Source organism: Lepidochelys olivacea (genome assembly GCF_965140295.1).
Source record: "Lepidochelys olivacea isolate rLepOli2 genome assembly, chromosome: 13".
Lineage (NCBI taxonomy): Eukaryota > Metazoa > Chordata > Testudines > Cheloniidae > Lepidochelys > Lepidochelys olivacea.
The window spans coordinates 10,856,373-10,878,146 of NC_140423.1; the positions used below are offsets into that span (position 1 = coordinate 10,856,373).

At 39.5% G+C, this 21,774-nt stretch overlaps 1 protein-coding gene across 1 annotated transcript in view; it reads right to left on the minus strand.

The window, feature by feature from the left end:
• Positions 1 to 1,411: 1,411 nt before the first annotated feature.
• Positions 1,412 to 21,774, minus strand: part of ZNF831 (zinc finger protein 831) — a 31,380-nt gene continuing 11,017 nt past the window's right edge. The window contains exons 2-6 of the mRNA XM_084645536.1: positions 13,682 to 18,012; positions 12,475 to 12,620; positions 6,912 to 7,084; positions 3,346 to 3,515; positions 1,412 to 2,353 (exon numbers count right to left, since the gene is read on the minus strand). Of these exons, the coding sequence (XP_084501662.1) occupies positions 1,502 to 2,353; positions 3,346 to 3,515; positions 6,912 to 7,084; positions 12,475 to 12,620; positions 13,682 to 17,980 (5,640 nt within the window). The 5' untranslated portion in view covers positions 17,981 to 18,012 and the 3' untranslated portion in view covers positions 1,412 to 1,501. The remainder of the gene's footprint in view (positions 2,354 to 3,345; positions 3,516 to 6,911; positions 7,085 to 12,474; positions 12,621 to 13,681; positions 18,013 to 21,774) is intronic.

The following is a 21,774-nucleotide window of genomic DNA, read 5'->3' on the forward strand; positions in this document are numbered from 1 at the left end:
CTGTGTGCTTTACTGCTGACAAAGAAAAAATCCTGCTAACCCCATTAACCTTTTTCAACACAAGGGCACTAGTATTTATAATTAGAAATCAGTATAGCACTCTGATCATGATATCAATTTACCTAACAGTAAAAATATATACCAACATAATTTGATGCTAAATAAAAAGCTCTCTGCAGGGCAAATTGGAACTATGGTCACATTCATAATGCATATGAGTGTAAAGGGATGACATAGAGCTTAGCATTTGGTTCCATTTGTGTGTATCCACAGAAGGGTTGCCATTCTGGCACTTTTCATTCACTTCTTACAATATGCATATGTTTCTCTGACATACATAGATAGTACACTAGACCTATTTATGACTAGGACCCATACAGCCTCACTTGTGCATGATTGCATGATTATTCTTTCCTTAAAGTACATGCAATTATGACTATCACATGAAAGTTAATCCATAAAATCCTGTATATGAGTCCAAATCATACAAAAACCTCATAGCAAAGGTAAGTATAAAATTTGACTCTAGTACAGCAGTGCAATGATTTCAAACTTTCTCTGTCAGTTTAAACTAGCTTTCTAGTGAATGGTAAGTGTATCTGGTATTTTACTGACTGGAGATGTTTTCATGTAAACAAAGTAAATGTTGGGTTTCAAAGCAGAAGTTGATTTACATTTGGGCTAAACTTCAGAACAAAATAAAACAAAACAGTGTAACTTGCTTTTAGAGCACAATCCGAAAATCTGATCAGAGAAAATCTCTGTGTTAAAAATCTCATTACAAAGAAACATTGACATTACCTATTTACACCCCAATTCCTCAAAGTAGAGCTAAAGAATAAAATATTTCAGTAGATCTCAGCAGAAAAGGCACAAAACACAAAGCAGGGCATGCTTGTGTCATTTTGTCACAAAGAAGCATTGACCATTGTACAACATGGAAAAAGTCAGTATTTGTGTGACATCTCTCAATATCATAGATACATGGGGGATATATCTTCCTCCCAATGTACATACATAACTTCCAGCAAAGCTGGAAATAATTACTAAAAAGGGTAGCACAGGGATGAAAATATACCCAATGGTTTGTTACAATCTACACCTCAACTTATGCATTAAGGTGGCTGATAGCTGTTTTATCATTATTGGTAAACAAATACACTGCAGTGTCTTTATAATACAGTCTCTGTGAACTGGGGATTGTGGGTGTTATGTGGGATTGATGAGGTTTAGTGGAGTTGGGAACCACCTTGTGCATTTAAATATATAATTTAACTGCTTCCTTGCTCCATACAAAAGCATTAAAATATGTAAAAGAAGCCTGAGTCCTTGCAAAGAAGAACGGTTGTTCTTAGAAGAGAACTTTGCCTATACTGTGCAGGAATGGCTATTCTGATGTTAAGGTGCTTCAAAAAGGCAGATCAATGATCTACAATTTCCAAGGCATTTCTCTCTATAATGCACCGTCATACATCCATCTGCTGTGGCAGTGTCCTGTTTGCTATATTTCTATAACTAGCCTGTCTTCATCATCACTGCTTGTGTCAGCGTATTCCACTCGGGTTTGTTTCCTTATCATCTCTAAACCTCTTGTTTTGTACGTTTTGGAAGGTGTTTCAGAGCTAGCTGTGGACTCTGTGGGACTGAAGGGAAATGAGGGCTCTTTAAAAGTATTAGTGCCAGTTTCATTAAGTGTTCCATGGCCATCTGATTGTAAGCAGGCTCCGTTCTTGTCCACGCATCCATGAGGACTGGTATCAGAAGAGTTTATCCCCTGTATATTAGCTGTGCTAGGTAAGCTAGTACTTGCGATTGATGTCTCAGGAAGGGTGTTTACCTTTGATCCCAATGAAGCTGAACACACAGTTTTGGAACTAGGATTAAGTTTGTCCTTCAGAGCTGAGTAAGAATTTCCTTCCATTGGATGTTCCTCCTTTCCTGAGGTCTGGATCAATGGGTATAATGCAGTAAAAGTTTGACCTTGTGACTCTACATTGAGTATATTTTTGTGGTTAGCTTCTGGACATAAGAAAAAAGGAGCAGTAACCTCTGAACCCATACTCACATGCTGGCAGCATGTGCCAGTGCCTACAAAATCAAAAGGAAAAGACCAAAGAGAGGACTCCACAGGGTCAGAATGAGCATTTGGCTGTGACTCCACTGGAAATGATTTCTGAAGCATGAGAGGTTGAGCCATTAAACAGCAGATGTTCAGATCATTGTTTGTTTCTCGCATGGCTGCTTTAGCTGGTGATGAACACGAGCATGTTACCATAGGTAATCCTGGAGTTGCATTAAAGTTCTGAAGAAAGAAATTGCCTCTTGAGTGTTTCTCAGTTGGTCTAGTAACATCCTGCAGCAGATGTGGGCAGGGGGGGAAGGATCGGGAAGGAAATGAATTTCAATTTACATTAAAATTTTCAATCCAAAGCAATTTCATCCTTTGTAAAGAGAATGAAATAACAATTATGTTGACTATATCCACATGACTATAAGACTGTTTATATTGGGTGTAACTCTGTTGAGATCAACTGAGTTATACAGGCATAAATGTGGTCCTTCATCTCTACAATTGTGATTATATTTGCTTTCCTTTTTGTCATAACTACAAGACAAAGTATTCATCCCTCCAGTGATTGCTAATTTCTAATAAATGAGGTAAATTACTTGTGCATTTCTCCACTATTGGTTAGTTGTTGAAGGTTTTTTTGTTGGTTGTTGGTGTGTCTGTGTGTATTTTGTTTTTTGCTTTTTAGCTAGGTGATAGCTTATGGCTGAAATAGGGGGTTGCTGACTAACTGCATGGTTACATGGTGTCCGGTTGATTTTCTTTATGTTGAAATACTATGTACACATTGCAAGGGAGTGTGTATAACTGAAGCATTAAGGAGCTAAAAACACAGGGTTTATTATGTTGTTTGTGAGCAGTATAGAAATACCAAGGTGGGTGTGCATCTACAGCAAAGTTGGTTTGTTGAGGAGCATCTGAAGAGTTAGATTCCTAAATATGAGAATTAATTTTCATAAAAATGTAATTTTACAATAGTAATTTATACTAATATATTCAAAACTCATATAGTAGCTGTGACAGTGAGAGAAATGCCATTTCAAGTTATGTTATTTTCATTGCAAAAACATTCTAAATTCAGTGATTTTGAATGTTTTTGCAGCCATGTTACCTTACCATCTTTGCAGCAGTTGTAAAAACACAAAATCTGAGAAGCAAATAAATGGGAAAAAATTAAACTGCAGAGCTTTCAAATAACAATAGGGTGAAATTGAAGTTTTCTAAAATCAGTGTCGTCATCTGTGTATTTAACAAAGAATTACAGGTAAAACACCTACTTTTCCATCCAGTTTGCCTTTTTGCCTGAATTTGCTTGGATGCCCAGCTGGTGAAAATATTCCTGAGTTATTTTTGTGATTCCTGTCTTCTTTCTTATGAATATTCCCTTTGGACACTGGCTTGTCTGAGGTGGGGCAAGATAGCTCCTCCTGCTGGGGGAGATAGTTATCTGTTGGGAAAGAGATGATTTAGAGAGATTTTTAAGGTTCGATACAGTGCTCAATGAGTTTTCCATAAACCTTTTTTTTTCTTTTTTTTATATCTATGGACAGATTTTGACTTCTTAAATTGTTGTATCGAATTAATTCTGAACATGATTTATCCTAATGTACTTTCACCTCTGGATTCCTTGCAAACTGTTAGCAGCTGTGTTGAGTAGTTGCTATTTGTAATCTGCTATTCAAGCTGAGTGACTTTTCATGAATATTCCTGAGTGAATCTTCTTCAGCCCTTCTTTTCAATTAAAAATTCTTGTGAGCAAAATTTTGCATGTACATATCTTCATGGGAAGCAACTTAAAGATCTCGTGAATACCAGTGAAGCAAATTTTGAAGTTTTGATTCCAATAAAAGATCTTAAATACTTTTTTCTTCAGAATTTGCTTACCTTTCTATCCTTCATGTATCTTTATACAAAAATTTAAATGATAGAGGCCGGGGGGTGAGGTAGTGGGGGAGAAGGGTAGAAGGAGATGTGTTAATAAGAACAAGGGAGTAGGAAAAGAAGTTAGGGAAGAAATGTTAATGAGATACAAAACTGCAAGCCAAGGGAATGGCCAGAAAGTATCTGAACTTCAAATTTCAGAATGGAAAAGGGACCGAACTGGAAGGACCTACTACAGTTAAGTTGCTTTGCCACATTGCAGTGGCAAGTAGTAATTGCAGTGTTGTTGTACCCCTGTTGGTCGCAGGCTATAAAACAGACAAGCTGGGTGAGTGAGGTAATATCTTTGATTGGACCAGCTTCTGTTGGTGAAAGAGACAGGATTTTGAGCTTACACAGAGCTCTTCCTCAGGGAGTACTGGCAGAATCCATCATAAGAAACAGCCAGCTCTTGTATATTGCAACTATACCAGCTCATATCTCCCAGGTTACTAGCATTAAGTAGCTAACTAATTAGATAAATTAGATAAATGGAGAGGATCAGGGTGAGGTACAAATAGTCAAAAAAGACAGCAAATGATTCTTCTGTTGATTGGAATTATATGATAATTCGCCTTTTATTGCACTGCACACTGCTGCTACGTGCTATTGCTGATCACAAAAGGGATAAGTCAGTAGAGCTGGCTGGAAGTTGGAATTCCTTCCTGCAAGAAGTTTCCAATTTTTGAAAAAATGTTTTGTCCCAGGTCATGATGAAACTCAAAATGAACATTTTTCACAGAAAGGGATTTCTAGACAAACTCAATTTGGGGGAAAACAACAGTGGAATTTTTCAGCTTGCTGGCGCCTGCCTGGAAGGCTCTTGTAAACTTTGTTTTCAGAAAGTGAGCTTGACAAGAGCCTTCCGGGTGGGCTGCCAGAGAGACAGAGAGCTGGGGTGCTCAGCCCTAGCCTGGGGGGAGACAGGGAGGCTGAGCACAGGGCTCTCAGCCACTGGTAGCTGGGCAGGCTGAGAGCTGGGAAGGCAGTCACAGTGCTCAGCCTCTGGCAGATTACCTGCAAGGCTCTTGTCCATTTCATTTTCTGCCTGCAGGGAGAAAATGAAATTGACTAGACGTTGGAAGAAGGCAGTGGGGAGCTATCATTTTGAAATGTTTTAAAATGTTTTACTACAGATCACTCTGTTTACCTACCAATGTGATCATACATCAACCTCATAAACTTCCCTGATTTCAGCACCATGGTCAACACTAATTTCCTATTACAAATGAGACATACACCTACTTATCACAAATAATGGCCCAGATTTTCAACCCTGTGAGCTATACTTAGATATGGATTTTGTGCCTTAAGGCAGAGCCCTGAACAAGATACCACCCAGGCAATAGACCCACAAGGCACAATTCCTCCATGCCTCTTGTGCTGGAAGTATAATCTTGCTTGGTCTTAGGCAAATGTGCATGTGGGAAATGTGGGCCTTATCCCTTGTATGGCTGTGTAACATGAGGGAACAGTCTAACCAATCTAATGAGTAGAGAGAGATTGGCTGATTTACAATAAGGGGCTCTCTCTATGTTTATGTTCAGTTCGCACGTGCAACTTTTCTTGTATCAAAACCTTGTCTCTGCTTCCATTCTTTCTGTGTTCATAAATAGTATTTGACTTGTGAGGAATTGTGCCCAGAATCAGCAGTGCGGCTCATCCATAAAATTCAGCACAGAATGCCAGCAAATTTCTGGAGTACTCTCTTTACTTTATATACATATGGCACTTAAACCAGAATACATAAGCTACTAAAACCCCTCAATCCATATTTTTATTTATTTGAATAAGTACTACAAGGTTAATTTATTATGCAATAGAATTATAGAATCTTTTAGCAGAAAAACAGAAATGTTCAAAAATATTTTTACTGCAAAATATAACAGTGCAGCACAGCAAATAAACTATAAATCTGCTGTGTCAACAATTAGACATGATTATGATTCTAATAACAGAATTAGTGATTTTTTTCAACCATATTTGAGTTGTACAATTTCTCTGTCTCCTATATATAGATATATACAATTTGTATTTTATTTATAACTTGATAATTCAGAGCACTTTATTTACAGTCTGCTGAGCCCAGATATTGCAGGCAGCAGGGCTGGTGATTTAAGAGGAAGCACTCTTCTGAATCAATACTGAAGTTCTGAACCAGGATGCTGAGGCCCCTTTTTCAGATCAAAAGTAAAATCAAGATTCATGTTATCACTAAACAGGTTGATGTGTTTCACTCCAGAAGTGGCTTCATTTCAGGTTCTTTCTGTACCTCACAATGTATTAAGAAACCGAATTATTAATTTTTGTCAAGCACTTCAAATGAACACTGCCATAGAAGAACAAAGTTATTGTTATGTCCATTTATTAATTTGAACTATCCTAAATTCCTTTATTTCAGGAATAACAATATAAAACTGACTGATATAAATTATTGTATAAATATAAACTTATTGTGTATTTGAGGATACCACTAACTCTTGTGCAGTCCACCCCTATGAAGAACTGTAGACTACTTGGGCACTTCCATGAAGGATAGCTGTACCTAGTGACTCAGAGATCTCATCAGTTGTTCCAGTCATCAGGAGATGGGTGGCAGTGAAAGGAGACCCACTGTCTACAACTTTACCTGTTCTATAGACAAAGTTTTTTTTCCCTAGGGCTGGCACCAGGCATGTTTATTATCAAATAACACATTTTCCCAGTATCTAGCTTCTCTTACAAAGGTATAGGCAGATGGGGATTTTGAAAAGTTGGGCCCTGATTTGCTTTGATGGTCATAAGAACATCATTGCAAAGGGAGGAAATACAATATTTGCAGCCATATATGAAACATAATATGTATCAGATAAATTGGTTTATATTAAAAATTAATAAAAGAATATTACACGCTTGCAAACATGAATAGGTGAGTAATCCTTACCTTGCAATTTTGACGCAGGAGAGTGGCATTTCTCGCATTGATTAAGGCTATCATGTGTGTGGAGCAGCTGATGCTTTTTCAGAGAATCTAGTGTCCTGTTTGGAAGCCAGTGTTGCTTGCTCAGCTTGTTAGTTTTCAGCTGACTATATCCGTGCATGTGGTTCCCTTTGGACCTGCATTGTAAAATATACCATTTTCAGTGAAAACACAAACAGATATGTTGTAAGTAGTTGCTATTTAAAAGTAGCCTTAGTAGAGTATTATCACAACTTCACTGGAATTCCACTGGGGCTGAAACTGGCTTATAGAAGGTACGACTATAATGAATAAAGGAAATGTTACTTTTATGTATGCCACAAAAAATCCTATATTAGAGAGCCTTAGTAGCAATGGGCAAAATCCTGAAGTTCTTAATTTTACTGGAGTTGGTGGAAGCTTTGGCTGAGTAGGATTGTGTAAAAATTGAGTAAAGACTTCAAACCTTGGTGCATCGAAAGGAAAGGGCTGTGTACTCTGCAGGAAATCCACAGATTTTGCAACCAGGCAAGATATCAAAACAAGATCATACCTCAAGGACCAGGGTCACACAAGGACACATGTACTTGTCTGCAAGTGGCCTCTGGCTCAATTTCTTATGTGCTACTGTTTGCTTATCACTACTAAAGAACATAAATATTTCAAGGACTTAGATCAAGGAGTTTGAGTTCTCTGGTTTTTGCTTTGAAGTGACAAAAGCCTATTAGTTAAGTTTACACATCAGAAGATGTCTCCTTGGGAATGCTGATGAAGAAATACTCACCTAGCTTCCAAAATATGACAGCACCTCACATCTGTGTGAGTCATAATGAGTGGGACTTTCAAATGTACCTTAGAATGTCACTGAAAGTCAGTGGGAGATGTGGTCTTAAATCACTTCAGATTTGGCTCCACTGTAGTAAAACACCCATGGCTGGCCTATCTCAGCTGACAGGCTCACAAGGTTCAGGCTGCTGGGCTATAAAATTGCAGTGTAGATGTTTGGGCTCAGGCTAACAGAAGGGTCTCAGAATCTGGGCTTGCGTGGGATTCAGCATCAAGAACAAGGCTTTGTAAGTGCCAAATTTTTAGCCAGCCCATAGATTTACATGAACATTTCTGTGTGTAAAAACAAACAAACTTGCATTTGTGTGCCTGGTTTGGGCAACTAGCTCCCTAAATGTGCGATCCATGCATTCAAATGACTATCTGCCATGTAAAATGAGGGCGCTCCGTTATTTTTTGAAAAATAAGTGCACAGATTCAGAGGTCAGGACAAAAAGTCTGGCCCTAAAGGAATGTGACTAGACTATTTAGATGGCACAGGTCAGCTCTTAGTTCTCTGTTTTTATTATTCTCTCCTTGGCTGTAGCTTAAGCCAATATATGGTCCCATTTATGCTTGTCTCTTTAAGGCATTTGGCTCATTGAGCTGCTTTCTCTATGCTCAGCCTGCTTTTTTGCTTAACAAGTGAAATCTTTTTTTCAGAATCACTGGGCCTCAGACAAGAGAATTTGGCCCATGTATGACTTAATTGGGAGTCCCATATGGGTATCTGAAGGCAGATTTGGGTTAGACTACTGACTTAGGGTCCAGTCCTGGAAACCTGAGACAGGCAAAATGCCCATTGACTGAGTAGAGACTAAAGGATTGAGCTCATGTTTTCTAAATTGTTTTTAACAGCTTATTTGTGCATTAAATATATTCTATAGACCAAAATAGCTAAAGGATTAAGTCATGGGAAAGAGAAATGAGAGAGAGAGAGAACACACAAAACCCAGCAAATTCTTTCCAACCACCATGATCTAGCTCATTGGTTCTCAAACTTTCGTACTGGTGACCCCTTTCATATAGCAAGCCTCTGAGTGCAACCCCCCATATAAATTAAAAAACACGTTTTTGTATATTTAACACCATTATAAATGCTGGAGGCAAATGTTGGGGTTTGGAGTGGAGGCTGACAGCTTGCGACCCCCCCATGTAATAACCTTGTGACCCCCGAGGGGTCCTGACCCCCAGTTTGAGAACCCCGGAAGCTAGTCCACAGTTTGTGGAACTATGGAGGCAGAAGAGACCCACAGCTGCACCCTTGGCATAAATTCATTACACCTTTGTTTTATCTATCGGAAATACAACATAACTTTTAATTTCAATTCTGGCCTAAATTCATTCTTTTTTTCTTTTTAATTTATCAATATAGAGCCCTACTTCTTGTCACTTAAGAGGGTTAGTGGTGGTTTTTTTTATCCTATCCCTTTTCTTACCATGTTACAATTGTTCAAGAGGCATGAACTAGAAAAAAACATGTGTGACAACGTACAGTGCTACAGGAAAGCTTTGCAGCATTCTTAATTCATTTCCTCTAAAACAGAAAAGTGTGTGATAAACAGGAACTGAAAACAGTCACGTGAGAGTTTCTGAAAATGTGTATGGGGGGCAGGGATTGCCAGGAAAAGAACTGACAAGTAGAAAGAAGGCAATTCAGCCCTGAAGGTCTGATCTTGTAATTCTGTTAAAGTCAATAGAGATTTTTCCTGTTTCAGGACAGCAGAATTGAGCACTTTAAGCCCTGATCCTGGACTGAGCTTTGTGTGCATAGACCCTTACTTCTGCATAGGGCCCACTAATTTTAATTCAGTGAGGTTTTCCACAGTTGCAGGACTCTGCCTGCACAAAGCATATTACAGGACAGAGCCCATAGATACAGTCACATTAATGGCAGTAGTTTAGTTGATAGCAAAGCTCGGTCATCAAACATACAGTGACACAAATCAGGATGGGGACATGCATTCACATTAGGTCCAGATTAGATGTGGTCCTATTGGAGAAAAATTAAATTGGCAGCCTTTGCCTCAGTGGCTCAGAGGCTTTGACTCACTCCTCTCAAATAAGCATCAGTTAACAGTACTGGAAAATCCTCATGCCTGCAATTTATACCTTCTTATATCCTTCTGTTGGATGCTCCTCCAGTTACTACCCTATCATTTACTACCCTGTCATTACCCCCTCAATACATGTATAACACCAACAGACCCTGGTCGTCAGCGAGCAGGATTGAAGCTGGGACCTCCTCTGGAGCTTAGTGCATGAGCCTCTACTGCATGAGCTAAAAGCCACATGGCTGTTAGCTAAGGCTGTAGAGCAGACTTATTAATCTCTCTCTCTAAGGGTATGTCTACACTACGAAATTAGGTCGAATTTATAGAAGTCGTTTTTTTAGAAATCGGTTTTATATATTCGAGTGTGTTTGTCCCCACAGAAAATGCTCTAAATGCATTAAGTGCATTAACTCAGCGGAGTGCTTCCACAGTACCGAGGCAAGCGTCGACTTCTGGAGTGTTGCACTGTGGGTAGCTATCCCACAGTTCCCGCAGTCTCCGCTGCCCATTGGAATTCTGGGTTGAGATCCCAATGTCTGATGGGGCTAAAACATTGTTGCAGGTGGTTCTGGGTACATATCGTCAGGCCCCCGTTCCCTCCCTCCCTCCGTGAAAGAAAGGGCAGACAATCGTTTTGCGCCTTTTTTCTTGAGTTACCTGTGCAGATGCCATACCACGGCCAGTATGGAGCCCGCTCAGGTAACTGTCACCGAATGTCTCCTGGGTGCTGGCAGACGTGGTACTGCATTGCTACACAGCAGCAGCAACCCCTTGCCTTATGGCAGCAGACGGTACAGTAGGACTGGTAGCCGTCATCGTCATGTCCGAGGTGCTCCTGGTCGCCTCTGTGAGGTCGATCAGGAGCGCCTGGGCAGACATGGGCGCAGCGACTAAATTTGGAGTGACTTGATCAGGTCATTCTCTTTAGTCCTGCAGTCAATCCTATTGAACCATCTTATGGTGAGCAGGCAGGCGATACGGATTGCTAGCAGTCCTCTTGTACCATTTTCTGCCGGGCAGGCAAGAGATGAGGATGGCTAGCAGTCCTATTGTACCATCTACTGCTGAGCAGCCATGAGATGTGGATGGCATGCAGTCCTTCTACACTGTCTGCTGCCAGTCAAAGATGTAAAAGATAGCTGGAGTGTATCAAAACAAGAAATAGACCAGATCTGTTTTGTACTCATTTGCAAACCCCCCCTCCTCCCCCTGTCTAGAGGACTCATTCCTCTATGTCACACTGCAGTCACTCACAGAGAAGGTGCAGCGAGGTAAATCTAGCCATGTATCAATCAGAGGCCAGACCAACCTGCTTGTTCAAATAAAAACAATAACTTAGGTGCACCATTTCTTATTGGAACCCTCCGTGAAGTCCTGCCTGAAATACTCCTTGATGTAAAGCCACCCCCTTTGTTGATTTTAACTCCCTGTAAGCCATGTCATCAGTCGCCCCTCCCTGCGTCAGAGCAATGGCAGACAATCGTGCATCTGAGTTGATAGTGCTGTCCAGAGCAGTCACAATGGAGCACTCTGGGATAGCTCCCAGAGGCCAATACCGTCGAATTGTGTCCACAGTACCCCAAATTCGACCCGGCAAGGCCGATTTAAGCGCTAATCCACTTGTCAGGGATGGAGTAAGGAAATCAATTTTAAGAGCCCTTTAATTCGAAATAAAGGGCTTCATCATGTAGACGGGTGCAGGTTTACATCGACTTAATGCTGCTAAATTCGACTTAAAGTCCTAGTGTAGACCAGGGCTCAGTGGTCTCCGTGCCACTAGATGGGACAAAACACCACACACAGGAGGTATGTGGGTTACACATGTTACATCAATTCAAATTCATTGATGCTGGCTTGTCGGTTTACTGAGGTGTCATTATCATCACTTCTGATTACGGCCCTCTGTCTTTATAGTGTTCACCCAGTTTATCCAGGATAATGTTATTCTGCCAGGGCAAATTTAAATTTAGTGCAAGCAGACACTGAAGTTTTTGGAGCTGTACCCACTTACTCTAGGGTTAAATTTGTCTCCCAGTCACCAACCCGGTCTTCCTTAGCATAGCAGCAAATCCTGTACTAACTGCTGTGTAAAAAGATCTTTTCTTGATCCAGAAGAGAAATTCTCTTGTCTCTACGGTAACCAGGAATGCTTTGGCTCAATGCAGTTTGACCCAGATTATCAGATCACAGGCCAGACATGGCTTTTGGCCATGCAATGGCTTTATGGGTGACATCTATCAAGAGCAAAAAAACCTGGGATACCACAAAAACATCAAGTAAGACCTAAATAATAATACAGTTCTTCGTAGTTCTGCCTTGTACTTCATCTGCAATTAGAGAACTAAAGGTTCAAAGTTTGGGTCCCTCCAGGAAAAAAAAAATTGATTCTTTTGTTCCCTCTTGAAATTATAAACTTCAGACGACTGTGAGCATTAATTGACAAGGTTTCCCTCTGCCTTTGACACATTTGTGATGTGCCTAGAAAGCTTTGCACTTTCTTTATAAAATAACATAATTAATTTCATGATCATGCATTTTCCCAAAGCATCATGCTTCTCTGTTTTGGTTAATTAGCATTTTGGGGGCACCCGTTTTTAGTTTCTGAATCTTATACCTATCTTAGTAAAATGCTACCTATATTGGATGAGGTTGAAAACAACATTCTTTACCATTTTGGGTTGATTTTCATTTTTTTCTGTTTATGGCTCCTCTTGGATTTATTTGTTGTGAATGTTTCCCTTCTGCAAAGTATTTCTTTCTTCTCTCGCTCTGCAATATTTTCTGAAGCTCCACTTCCTCCAGCCTTTGAACTGGACTGTTGAGAATAGTGAGAAGATTATACTTGTGCACTTCAAAGCACATGAACATTTCTGGGTGAGTTACAGAAATAAACTGATTAGATTAACAGAATGTTGTCAAATAGTGTAAATCCTACATTTAACAGTGTAATAATGATCTTTGGTAACAAATTCCTTCTGTATTTAAAAAAGTATTTATATGTTGTGTGTTTAAATTCATCACTACCTGAATATTAACCATAAAATTAAAAATAAGACAAGTTTAATATTTTTCTGGGCCCATGCAAAAATAATGTATGTGCTCTAGTACTGCCCTGCTGGGTGTGAGGTTGACGTTCACCTTAGACATTCTTCCAGGAGCTGTAAATCTCTTGAACTGATGAGTTACTCTTAAACTAAAAATATCCTTCAAAATCTTTAAAACATTTTATAAAGTATGAACACAAGTGTCTCTGTTAAGATGTGAGTTCATCCTCATGAAAGATTTTCACTATTAATTCAAGTGTAAAGCAAAACAGATTCTGGTACAGGGGCTGTCCTTTTTACTTGTTTGTAAAGCACTTAGCACAATGGGTCCCTTGACCCTCAACTGTGACTCCTAAGGGCTACTATAATACAAATAATAATTTAAAATGAAAACAGAAAAAAGCACATGCTGGAATAGAGGAATCCAAAGACTATAAAATTCAAGTTACAATAAAGTTAAAGCATGCTTTTCTGGCTAAGCAAATTTTCTGGCCAAATTTCCATGCAATAGGACATGCTTATTTCCATAAAATATGCAAGTCCTGTGCACAAAATGAGCAGCTATGTGCAGTTTGCATATGTACCTGTGTATTTTATATCTATAGTCACCTGTGTGTGCCCACACATGCATATTTTGGGAGAAAAAATTAGGCACTTTTTTGTTAAAGTAGATTAATTCAAGGCTCTCAATAATCTGGGACAGAATAGGATTTATATGTACGCTGGAATAATATGCCCCCTAACCTTCACTCTCCTATTCTTTCTAATTAAAGAGTAATCTTGGAGAACTGTGCCCCTGTTCTGAAATAGGAAATAGGATTCACAACATTACCTTCTGTAGCTGCTCTCCCTGTGAAAAGGATGAAACCAGTGTTTTTAAATTCCCAGTGGTCAAGCCATAGGACACAGTCTTGCTAATATTTTTCATTTTGATAAAAGAAAAGTCACATTTTGACAATGTGCCTTCAATACCAGAATTTTTCTTACAGATGTGCAAGGAAGAGTAAGCAGAGTCGGCCTTCTCCTTTTGCTCAGCAGGTAGAGGAAGGCTTCTGGTTAAACAACACCAAGTTAATTGAGGCTCAGCATTTAGTGATGGAAAGGAGCCCTTTGTGCTTGAGATCCTTGAGTTTCCCGAGAGACAAGTCAAACTGATTTGGGACAGTGCAGGGAGTTCCTTACGTTGAGTACTGAGGGTGTGGCAATAAAACGTGCCAAAGGAATGGCAAAAATAATTTGAATTGTCCATTGAACACACAGAATACTGTAAATCCTGCAACCCTGGTGAAGTGTCCTTAAGGATGCCTGAAGAGCTACCATCTGTGTCCCATCCCATGATTGTCTGTTCAGTGTCCCCGCTAGAGGTTGCCCCTTTGCCTGATGAAGATGTCATTATTAAAGAGTTATTTCCTGAGTGAAGGTGGCGTAAGACCTGATTCTCTCCTTTGATGTCGGCAGATATGAAAAAGCCACCTGTGTACATAGAAGTAAAGCACACTTTCTTCTCTGTGGTTTGTGCAGAGCAACCAGTTGTACTTATCCACTTCTTGTCTGCTTGCATTTGATCACTTAAGTTATCTTTATGCTTAGTCTCTTTCCAGGTGTCTTTGATTATTTCCTTCTGCCTGCAGCTTTGGTTCTGAAAGCTGTCATCTATCTTGGTTGGGATGTTAGTTGTTCTTGAGTTGACTGATGAACAAGGTACCAGAGCCTTCCAGTTTGTATGTACACCCCATCTGAGCCCTACTGCTTTGGCCTGGTGTCTCAGTTCAAATTCTAAAGGGGACAAAAACACATCACCAGAATCAACACTGACTGTCCTACTGTTGATAGTGCAGGAAGTTTTGGTTATCGGAACTGGTAGAGAAATACCAGGCATGCTTTCCTGCCCTGGTTCCACTAAAAGTGACAGGTCTGTAGTACTCTCTTCTTGCGGTAATTTAAGGATGTACTTTGGAGAAAATGCATTTTTCTTCAGAGGTGGAGTTACCTGACCAAACTCCAGATTTTGAGTAGTGGAAGATATGCCAGCATCATCACCGCTATGCAGTGACACTCTTGCTCCTGCTGTCACAGGACATGTTTTGGCTTCTGTATCTGTCACCTTACTTAAGGCAAAAGAACTACAATTATCTCTCTTTAACTCAGGCACCAGAAATTCAGAAAGTGAAGCTGTTGAGACCTTTGCTGATTGTGGAAGAAGGTTAGCAGTATTATCACTATCATATATGGGTTCTATGTGGAGTTTCATTGTTTTCTCATATTCCATGCCTTCAGCACTGCTGATTGATTCATTCATGTCTGTGCTTGAATTCTGCTCTCCGTCTTTAGCTGACTGTTTAACTAATGCTAGGGAGACGGCATGTACACTATAACAGTCTATCAATTTCACTGTTTCACCTACTGTGTTATTTTCGCTACCGGAGCTGGGACTGGATTTTAGAGCTGCATTATCTCTGCTCTTCAGCTCATCGACTTTCAGTTTTTTTCTCTCTGATGGTAGCTTTTGGAATTCCTGTGTAGATTCACCACTGCTGCAGTTGTGTGCCCTTAAGGCCATCTGTGCATGTTGAGAAGTTTTACTATTAAAAATATTTTCACTATCTAATATGAGGTTATTGGATTCGCTCCCAGGATGTGACTCTTCCAATTGACTATTATGCATTTGCAGACTATCAGTGTTCAGCATGTTAGAGTTTAATTGACTAGCTCTCTGCTTAAGTTGAAGCCTCGTTTCATGACTGCTTACAGCCAGTAACATGTTATTGCCACCTGTATATTTATCTGAACTATGTTTGTTGCTGCAGCTATGTTTTGGGGAAGTTTTGCATATTACACTCTGTTCACCAGCATTTACTGAATGTGCCATTTCCATTAGTTCTGTAAATCTGCCTGCATTCTCTTCTGAGGAGACACCATGCAGTACACGATTACCAATGGGACAGGTTTTTGATTTCACAGTGTTTAATTCTGTGTTAGAAATGGTCACAGGGGAGGAAAGATTCCCGCTTAAAGAGCTCCTCCCATCTTTTGGCTGAATAACTCCATCACCACTGGCTGCTTCCTTTGGATCAGGGGTGAAGCCTATATTGTCTGTTGCCTTTTCCCCCCTTTGATTCAGTTTCTTGGCAGTTTGACTGCTTTTCATTTTTTGGTAGATTTTCTTGAATGTTTCGTCACCATACATCTGCCATTTTTCCTGAGAGAACATTTTTAATTTCCTTTGAGTTGACTTCTTACATTTAGCGTTCACTCCTTCTCCCCCAGCTCCAGGCTTTTTAGTTTCTTTCATCTCCTCAAAGGGAGAATAATCATAGACTGCATTACTTAGTGGCAAATCATCCACTGCTGTTTGTCTGACAAGTGCACGGGGATGGCTGTTAGGAAAATCCACTGAACTTGTAGCAAGGTTGTTGCTATGCAACAAACTAGAAGAGCTTGTATTCAGGGGCTGCCTAGTGAGAGATGGTAGATTTGAGCTACCCACTCTGTCATGTGCCATTCTTGTGCTCTCTACAAATGGCAAAGAGTTGCTTCTTGTGACAGGCACACAGTCTATTGTTGTCGAGAATTGCGTGGGGACTGAATGAAAAAACAATGGCTTGGATTTTTCTATGGGTGTAAAGGTAGATTTTGCTGAACAAAGGGAAAGATTCTTTTTCCTGTTTACATCAAGAGATCTGATGTCAAAATGGAAGGAGTCTTTGTATGTGTAAGGCATTGGCAGATCAATACTGCCCTGCTTGGAAAGCACTGTTTTTCTGGGTCTAACGTTGTCTAATTGGGTATCATCCACCACAGCTTTGTTATGAGAGATCAGTTTTGAGATATGCTCTTCCAGCTTCTTTTTCTCTAGCATCAAGGCTGTTGCTTTCTCAGCTGAATCCAGTTTTGCACTACTTCCTGCCATGCACCTTAAGCCACTGAAGGCAGTTTCATTTTCCAGCTCTGTGCTTTGTTCACAAAGACTATGCAGGGGGCTGGAGGTCAGCATCTGTTGTTCTGTACTATCAGAGCGTGACAGATATCCAGAATCAGTGCTCTCACACTTCTTCAGCTTATAGTCAGATGGTTTGCAGTCCCATTGCTTATCTGAATAAGTTGCTTGCTGCCTTTGCAACTGAATATGTTTATTTGCTGTTGAGAATCTTTGCTCCTGTATCATCTTTCTCTGGTGTACACTGTCTGGCAAAACTACTAGAGAAGATAGGTTTTGGGGATCTTGCATTGGTTCTCTTTCAGAAGCACCCTGACTTGCCTCTGGCCAATAGGAATCATCAGTTGTTATTTTCTGACTTTCTGATGTAAGCGATAAAGCGTTCAGTGTTGGCAGTGAAATAATGGATGGAAATTTTTTAGTGTCCACTGTGGTACTGGTTTCTGAAATTATTTGTTTAATCCCTGGCCCCTGCTTTTCACAGACACTGCTGTCTCGTTTTGCACCCTGCTGTGACATGATGCTGTCTGTTGCCTTCTCATTCTCCTCTATTATGCCACTGTTGTCAGACCCTGAGGGCAGCTTGGTATTGTTGACATGTGTTTGGGTTCTTCTGTGTTTATACAAATTGCTTTGAGTTTTAAATGCAATACCACAGGTGGTGCAGGGAAAGGGCCTCTCACCTGTGTGTGAGCGAATATGTTTCTCAAGGACACTTGGCTTCAGGCAATCTCGTCCACAGTGTTTACAGATGTACTTCCCGGCGTTTTTGAATTTCCCTGGACTTCCAACAGGTGCATTTGAACAGGAACTTGATGGTAAAACCGGTGAACTAACTATGTTTAATGTCAAAGTTTGCCCTGCTTGTTTCTGAGCAACTGACTGAAGCTGATCTGTCCTCTCTGAATGCAGAAGTGGGTTTAGGATTAAAGGCATATTACTGCTGTCTAGATTTATGCTGCTTCCACCAGCTGCTAACTGGTGGTTTGATTGATAGCATCCTGACTGGATAGGATGATACAGTGGTATGGTAAGGGCTTTCAGGTATATAGTCTGAGACAGGGCTTGTTCCTGCTGAAAAATCACAGGACTCTGTCTGATACTTGATGAACCCTGTGCAGCCTGAAGAGATGAGACTTTAACTGGTTGATCAGCTAGTGCAACTGTGGAATGGGTTTGCCTCTGTGCCTCCATTTCAAAGGTTATATGTTATCCAGTTCAGTTATCTATGGGAAACAAATACAACATATAGTTATGTTTGAAATGAAAAACCATGATTTTCTTCAGCTGTTTATTATGCCATATAAATTAGGCATCTACTATACTGGTAGATGCAAAATTTAATTATATTTCTATAAGGTCTTCCATACTGAAGAATATCAAAACTTTTTATACAAACTTTACATGTACAGGAATCAGTTTATTCACTACTAAAATAGTGTCACCTCTGGTTTGTTGGATGGAAGCTAACAAAACACAGGAACATTACACAAAAGTTTAGTATAGTGCAAAGGAGACCTACTGCTAAAGACTCCTTTTAAAATCTATCCTGAAGTGGTACTCAGATATTAAAAATCTTAGTCTTCAAACTGACATCAAAGCACTTTCATAATATTGGAAATGGTATAGGATAGGATACAGTGTATAGTACAGTAATATAGAATTACTTTGCATTAGTCTGATGTTATATCTTTGTCCAAATTACTTTCTAGATGAGCAGCTTTCAGTGCTCCCAAAGATTCATGATTAACTTATTCTCACTGAACAGTATGCTTAATAAAATACAATGTTAAACTTTGTAGGCCAAGTCTTCATCAGGACACTCTTGTGCGCGCTTGATTTACACATGTACAACTGCCAACATGGTACAAATGCACAGTGGCACACACAACTGCACTTTTGAAGATCAGTCTTCAGAAAAAAAATAACAAAGCTTGGACATTTAATCAGATATAAAATATAAATGATTGTAATTAATGCAGTAACTAAAGGATACAAATATACCCTGTTTAAAATAAAACACATGCCTAATGAAGCTTTGACAAGAGGCAGTGTAGCCTGTTAGTTACAACTGCAGATTGGGAATCAGAATTTCTGTATTGTATTCCCCACTCCTCCGTTCATTTGTGTTGTGACCCTAATCACACCAGTTCTGATAGTACCCATTGAAGTCAGTGATATGTTTTCCATTTACTTTAATGGGTATTCTATCAGAACCTTAGTGCCTAAATTTACACATCTGTAAAATGGATTTAACAATTAATTACTCACAAACTTCACATAGATGTTGAGAATTAGGGCTTTGAGATTTTCAGATGGAAGATGCTATACAACTGACAAATTCATTATATATCTATCACTCTCAATATAGTTTTAAATAAATAAGTTTAATTTGTTGACACCATATATTGTGTTAGTTCTGTCTTTTGAAACTAATCTGGAAGCCACTGATGTTTGGAAAAAAAAACATAATTAGAGTTTAATGTAGCATTTTAACAAGAATTGAGTGTGAGTCACATAATCCCATATCTAATACCCCTACCATTTCAGAAAGTTCATATCCAACTTTGGTTACAGTCAGATCCCTCTCTAATTATAACAAGTCTCTGTTTCTAAAATAAACATTCCTTAAAAAGAGCTGGTGTCTAGATCTACTCTCCAGTGTGAGACAATACAAAGTAATGGATGCACTGCAGTTTAATCTGCATTTGATACTTTTAACTACAGCTGATGCAGACAGGCCACAATTACAAGGAAATTTGCACAGACAGTTATTAAAGAGTCACTGCTACAAACAATGAGTGTTATGCATGGCCCCCATACAATGACCTTGTTTAAGTGAGGCTGAAGACACTGTCAGAATTAAACAAGGAATCAAAATGTGAAAACAAAATGAAACTGTAGATTTAAAAGGTTCCTTTTTTTACTATCCAAATTTATATATGTAAAAGATATAACAGATGTTAGAGGTCACACTGTTGGAGGCAAAAAGTGGAGATAGCTTACAAAGTTGTCTTTGTATGTGTTGAATGAATTAGAGACACCATGATGACATGTTGCCTTGTGTTTATATATATATATATAGAGAGAGAGAGAGAGAGAGAATAGCTGGGCAAAAATTATGTAGGTACAGCTTGCACACTCAAAAAGGATGCTACCCTTTAAGAAAATGTGTCCCAATATACTTGTTTTGGTTCAAGATTTGGTTATCAGGTTCAGAGCAATTTTTATTTTCACAAACCTGATTTGGCTAGCCTTGGTGGTTTGTTCTCTCTCCCCTCCTCCCCTTCCTAAAAGTAAAAACAAGTTGGAAAGCCATAAAAATAAGTTACTTTAAAATTACCATTAGGAAGAGCAGAAATAGCAGGATAATATCAGCATAATCTATCATAAATAGAGCCTGACTAAACAGTAGAAAACTTCTTGTGAAAATTCATTCAAATTGTGATTCATCTATGTTCACAACCCTTTCGTGTTTAGTTTTTCTGAATATTCAAATACTTAGGTTTACTAGAGCAAATAGTCGCAAAAAGCACATTTTTTTAATAACAGTCAACAGTGACATTTGAAATGTGCACTGTGTTGGCTTCTCACATAATTCACTGTTACAGTTTCTGCTACCTAATTGGATGATCTATGTAGCGAACTGTCACAGAATAAACAGAAAATATTGTAATCGAATATAACAATCTGAATTTTGAAACTATGTCATGTGACTTGTATAGCTAACCCATACAGCATGCATTGCAGGTATTCACAACAAACTCTTTGTAAGATATACTCTCTGAAGAAATTTGTGAATAATGTTAAATAATTACATTAGAGGACTTTTCAATCTATTTGCAGACAATTCATGATCAGGAAAAATGGCGGTGCTTCTGAACTAAATTAGTTGATCTGAATTATTCACTCAATTGCAGTTGGAATAGCTGATAAACCAAAGATCCGATAGTGGTTCAGCCACTATGTTGACTGAGAAAGTTAGCACAGGACTCAATTGAGCTAATATATCACATGAACAAATGGAGAAGTTGTGGGAATAACCCTGTATGTGCGATCAGGTGGAACTAGTCACAGTTCACAAACATGCTAGGGCTACTTGCTCAATCATAATGAAATCCATGATGAAATTCTAGGCTGTAGACTAGGAATAAGGGTCAAGACTACAAATTAAAAATAGGAGTTCTGAGGTAGCATGAATAAAACTAAAAGAGCCTCTAGAGACCCCTCTATGCTATGATATTGAACCACAACAGCAGCATAGCCCTCTATAAAGGTCAGCCATCTATAAAGGTACAGCTACATCAAGCCAGTCATAGCCCATGGAACAAACTGTACTTCTCCACTTGAACAAAGGGGGACCAATCAATCTGCCTCAGTTCCTTAGCAGATACAAATTACTTCCCTCACCCCTGCACCAGCTCAGCTCCACTGGTTAGCAAATTGGGGAGGAGTAGGCAGAAACAAGGAGTGGAGTAGAAGCCCCAAAGCACCTTCTCTCTCCTTCGCCCATCTGGAAGGTTGCATTGGCAGGGAGGGAGTCTTGCTTCCCTTTTCACACTTGCACAGTCATGTAAGGCTGGGCCACATTCTGACCCAAAGTAGACACACATCTGATAATGGGCATGGTACATATGAACTTGTCTTGCTGTATGGTGTACCTCTACTTAAGGAAGTTCTTGTGTTACACAGGAAGTCAGACTAGATGATCACAGTGGTCCCTTCTGGCCTTAGAATCTGTGAAAACCCAACATTTGACATGAGTCAACGCAGTATACATTGACGTACCCTGCCCTTTCACCTCCTTCCCATGGCCAATGCTTTTGTGTGTTTAAACCCACCTGCCAGGCATGAATTTCACTTTTCCGTGTTAGAGGTTTCTATAAGGAGCAATCATTCTGTGGTATGGTGTTTTACAGAAATGGGAAGTAGAACATAAACTGTACCCAGCCCCACTGCAATATGAGGTAACAAAGCAAAGACATAAT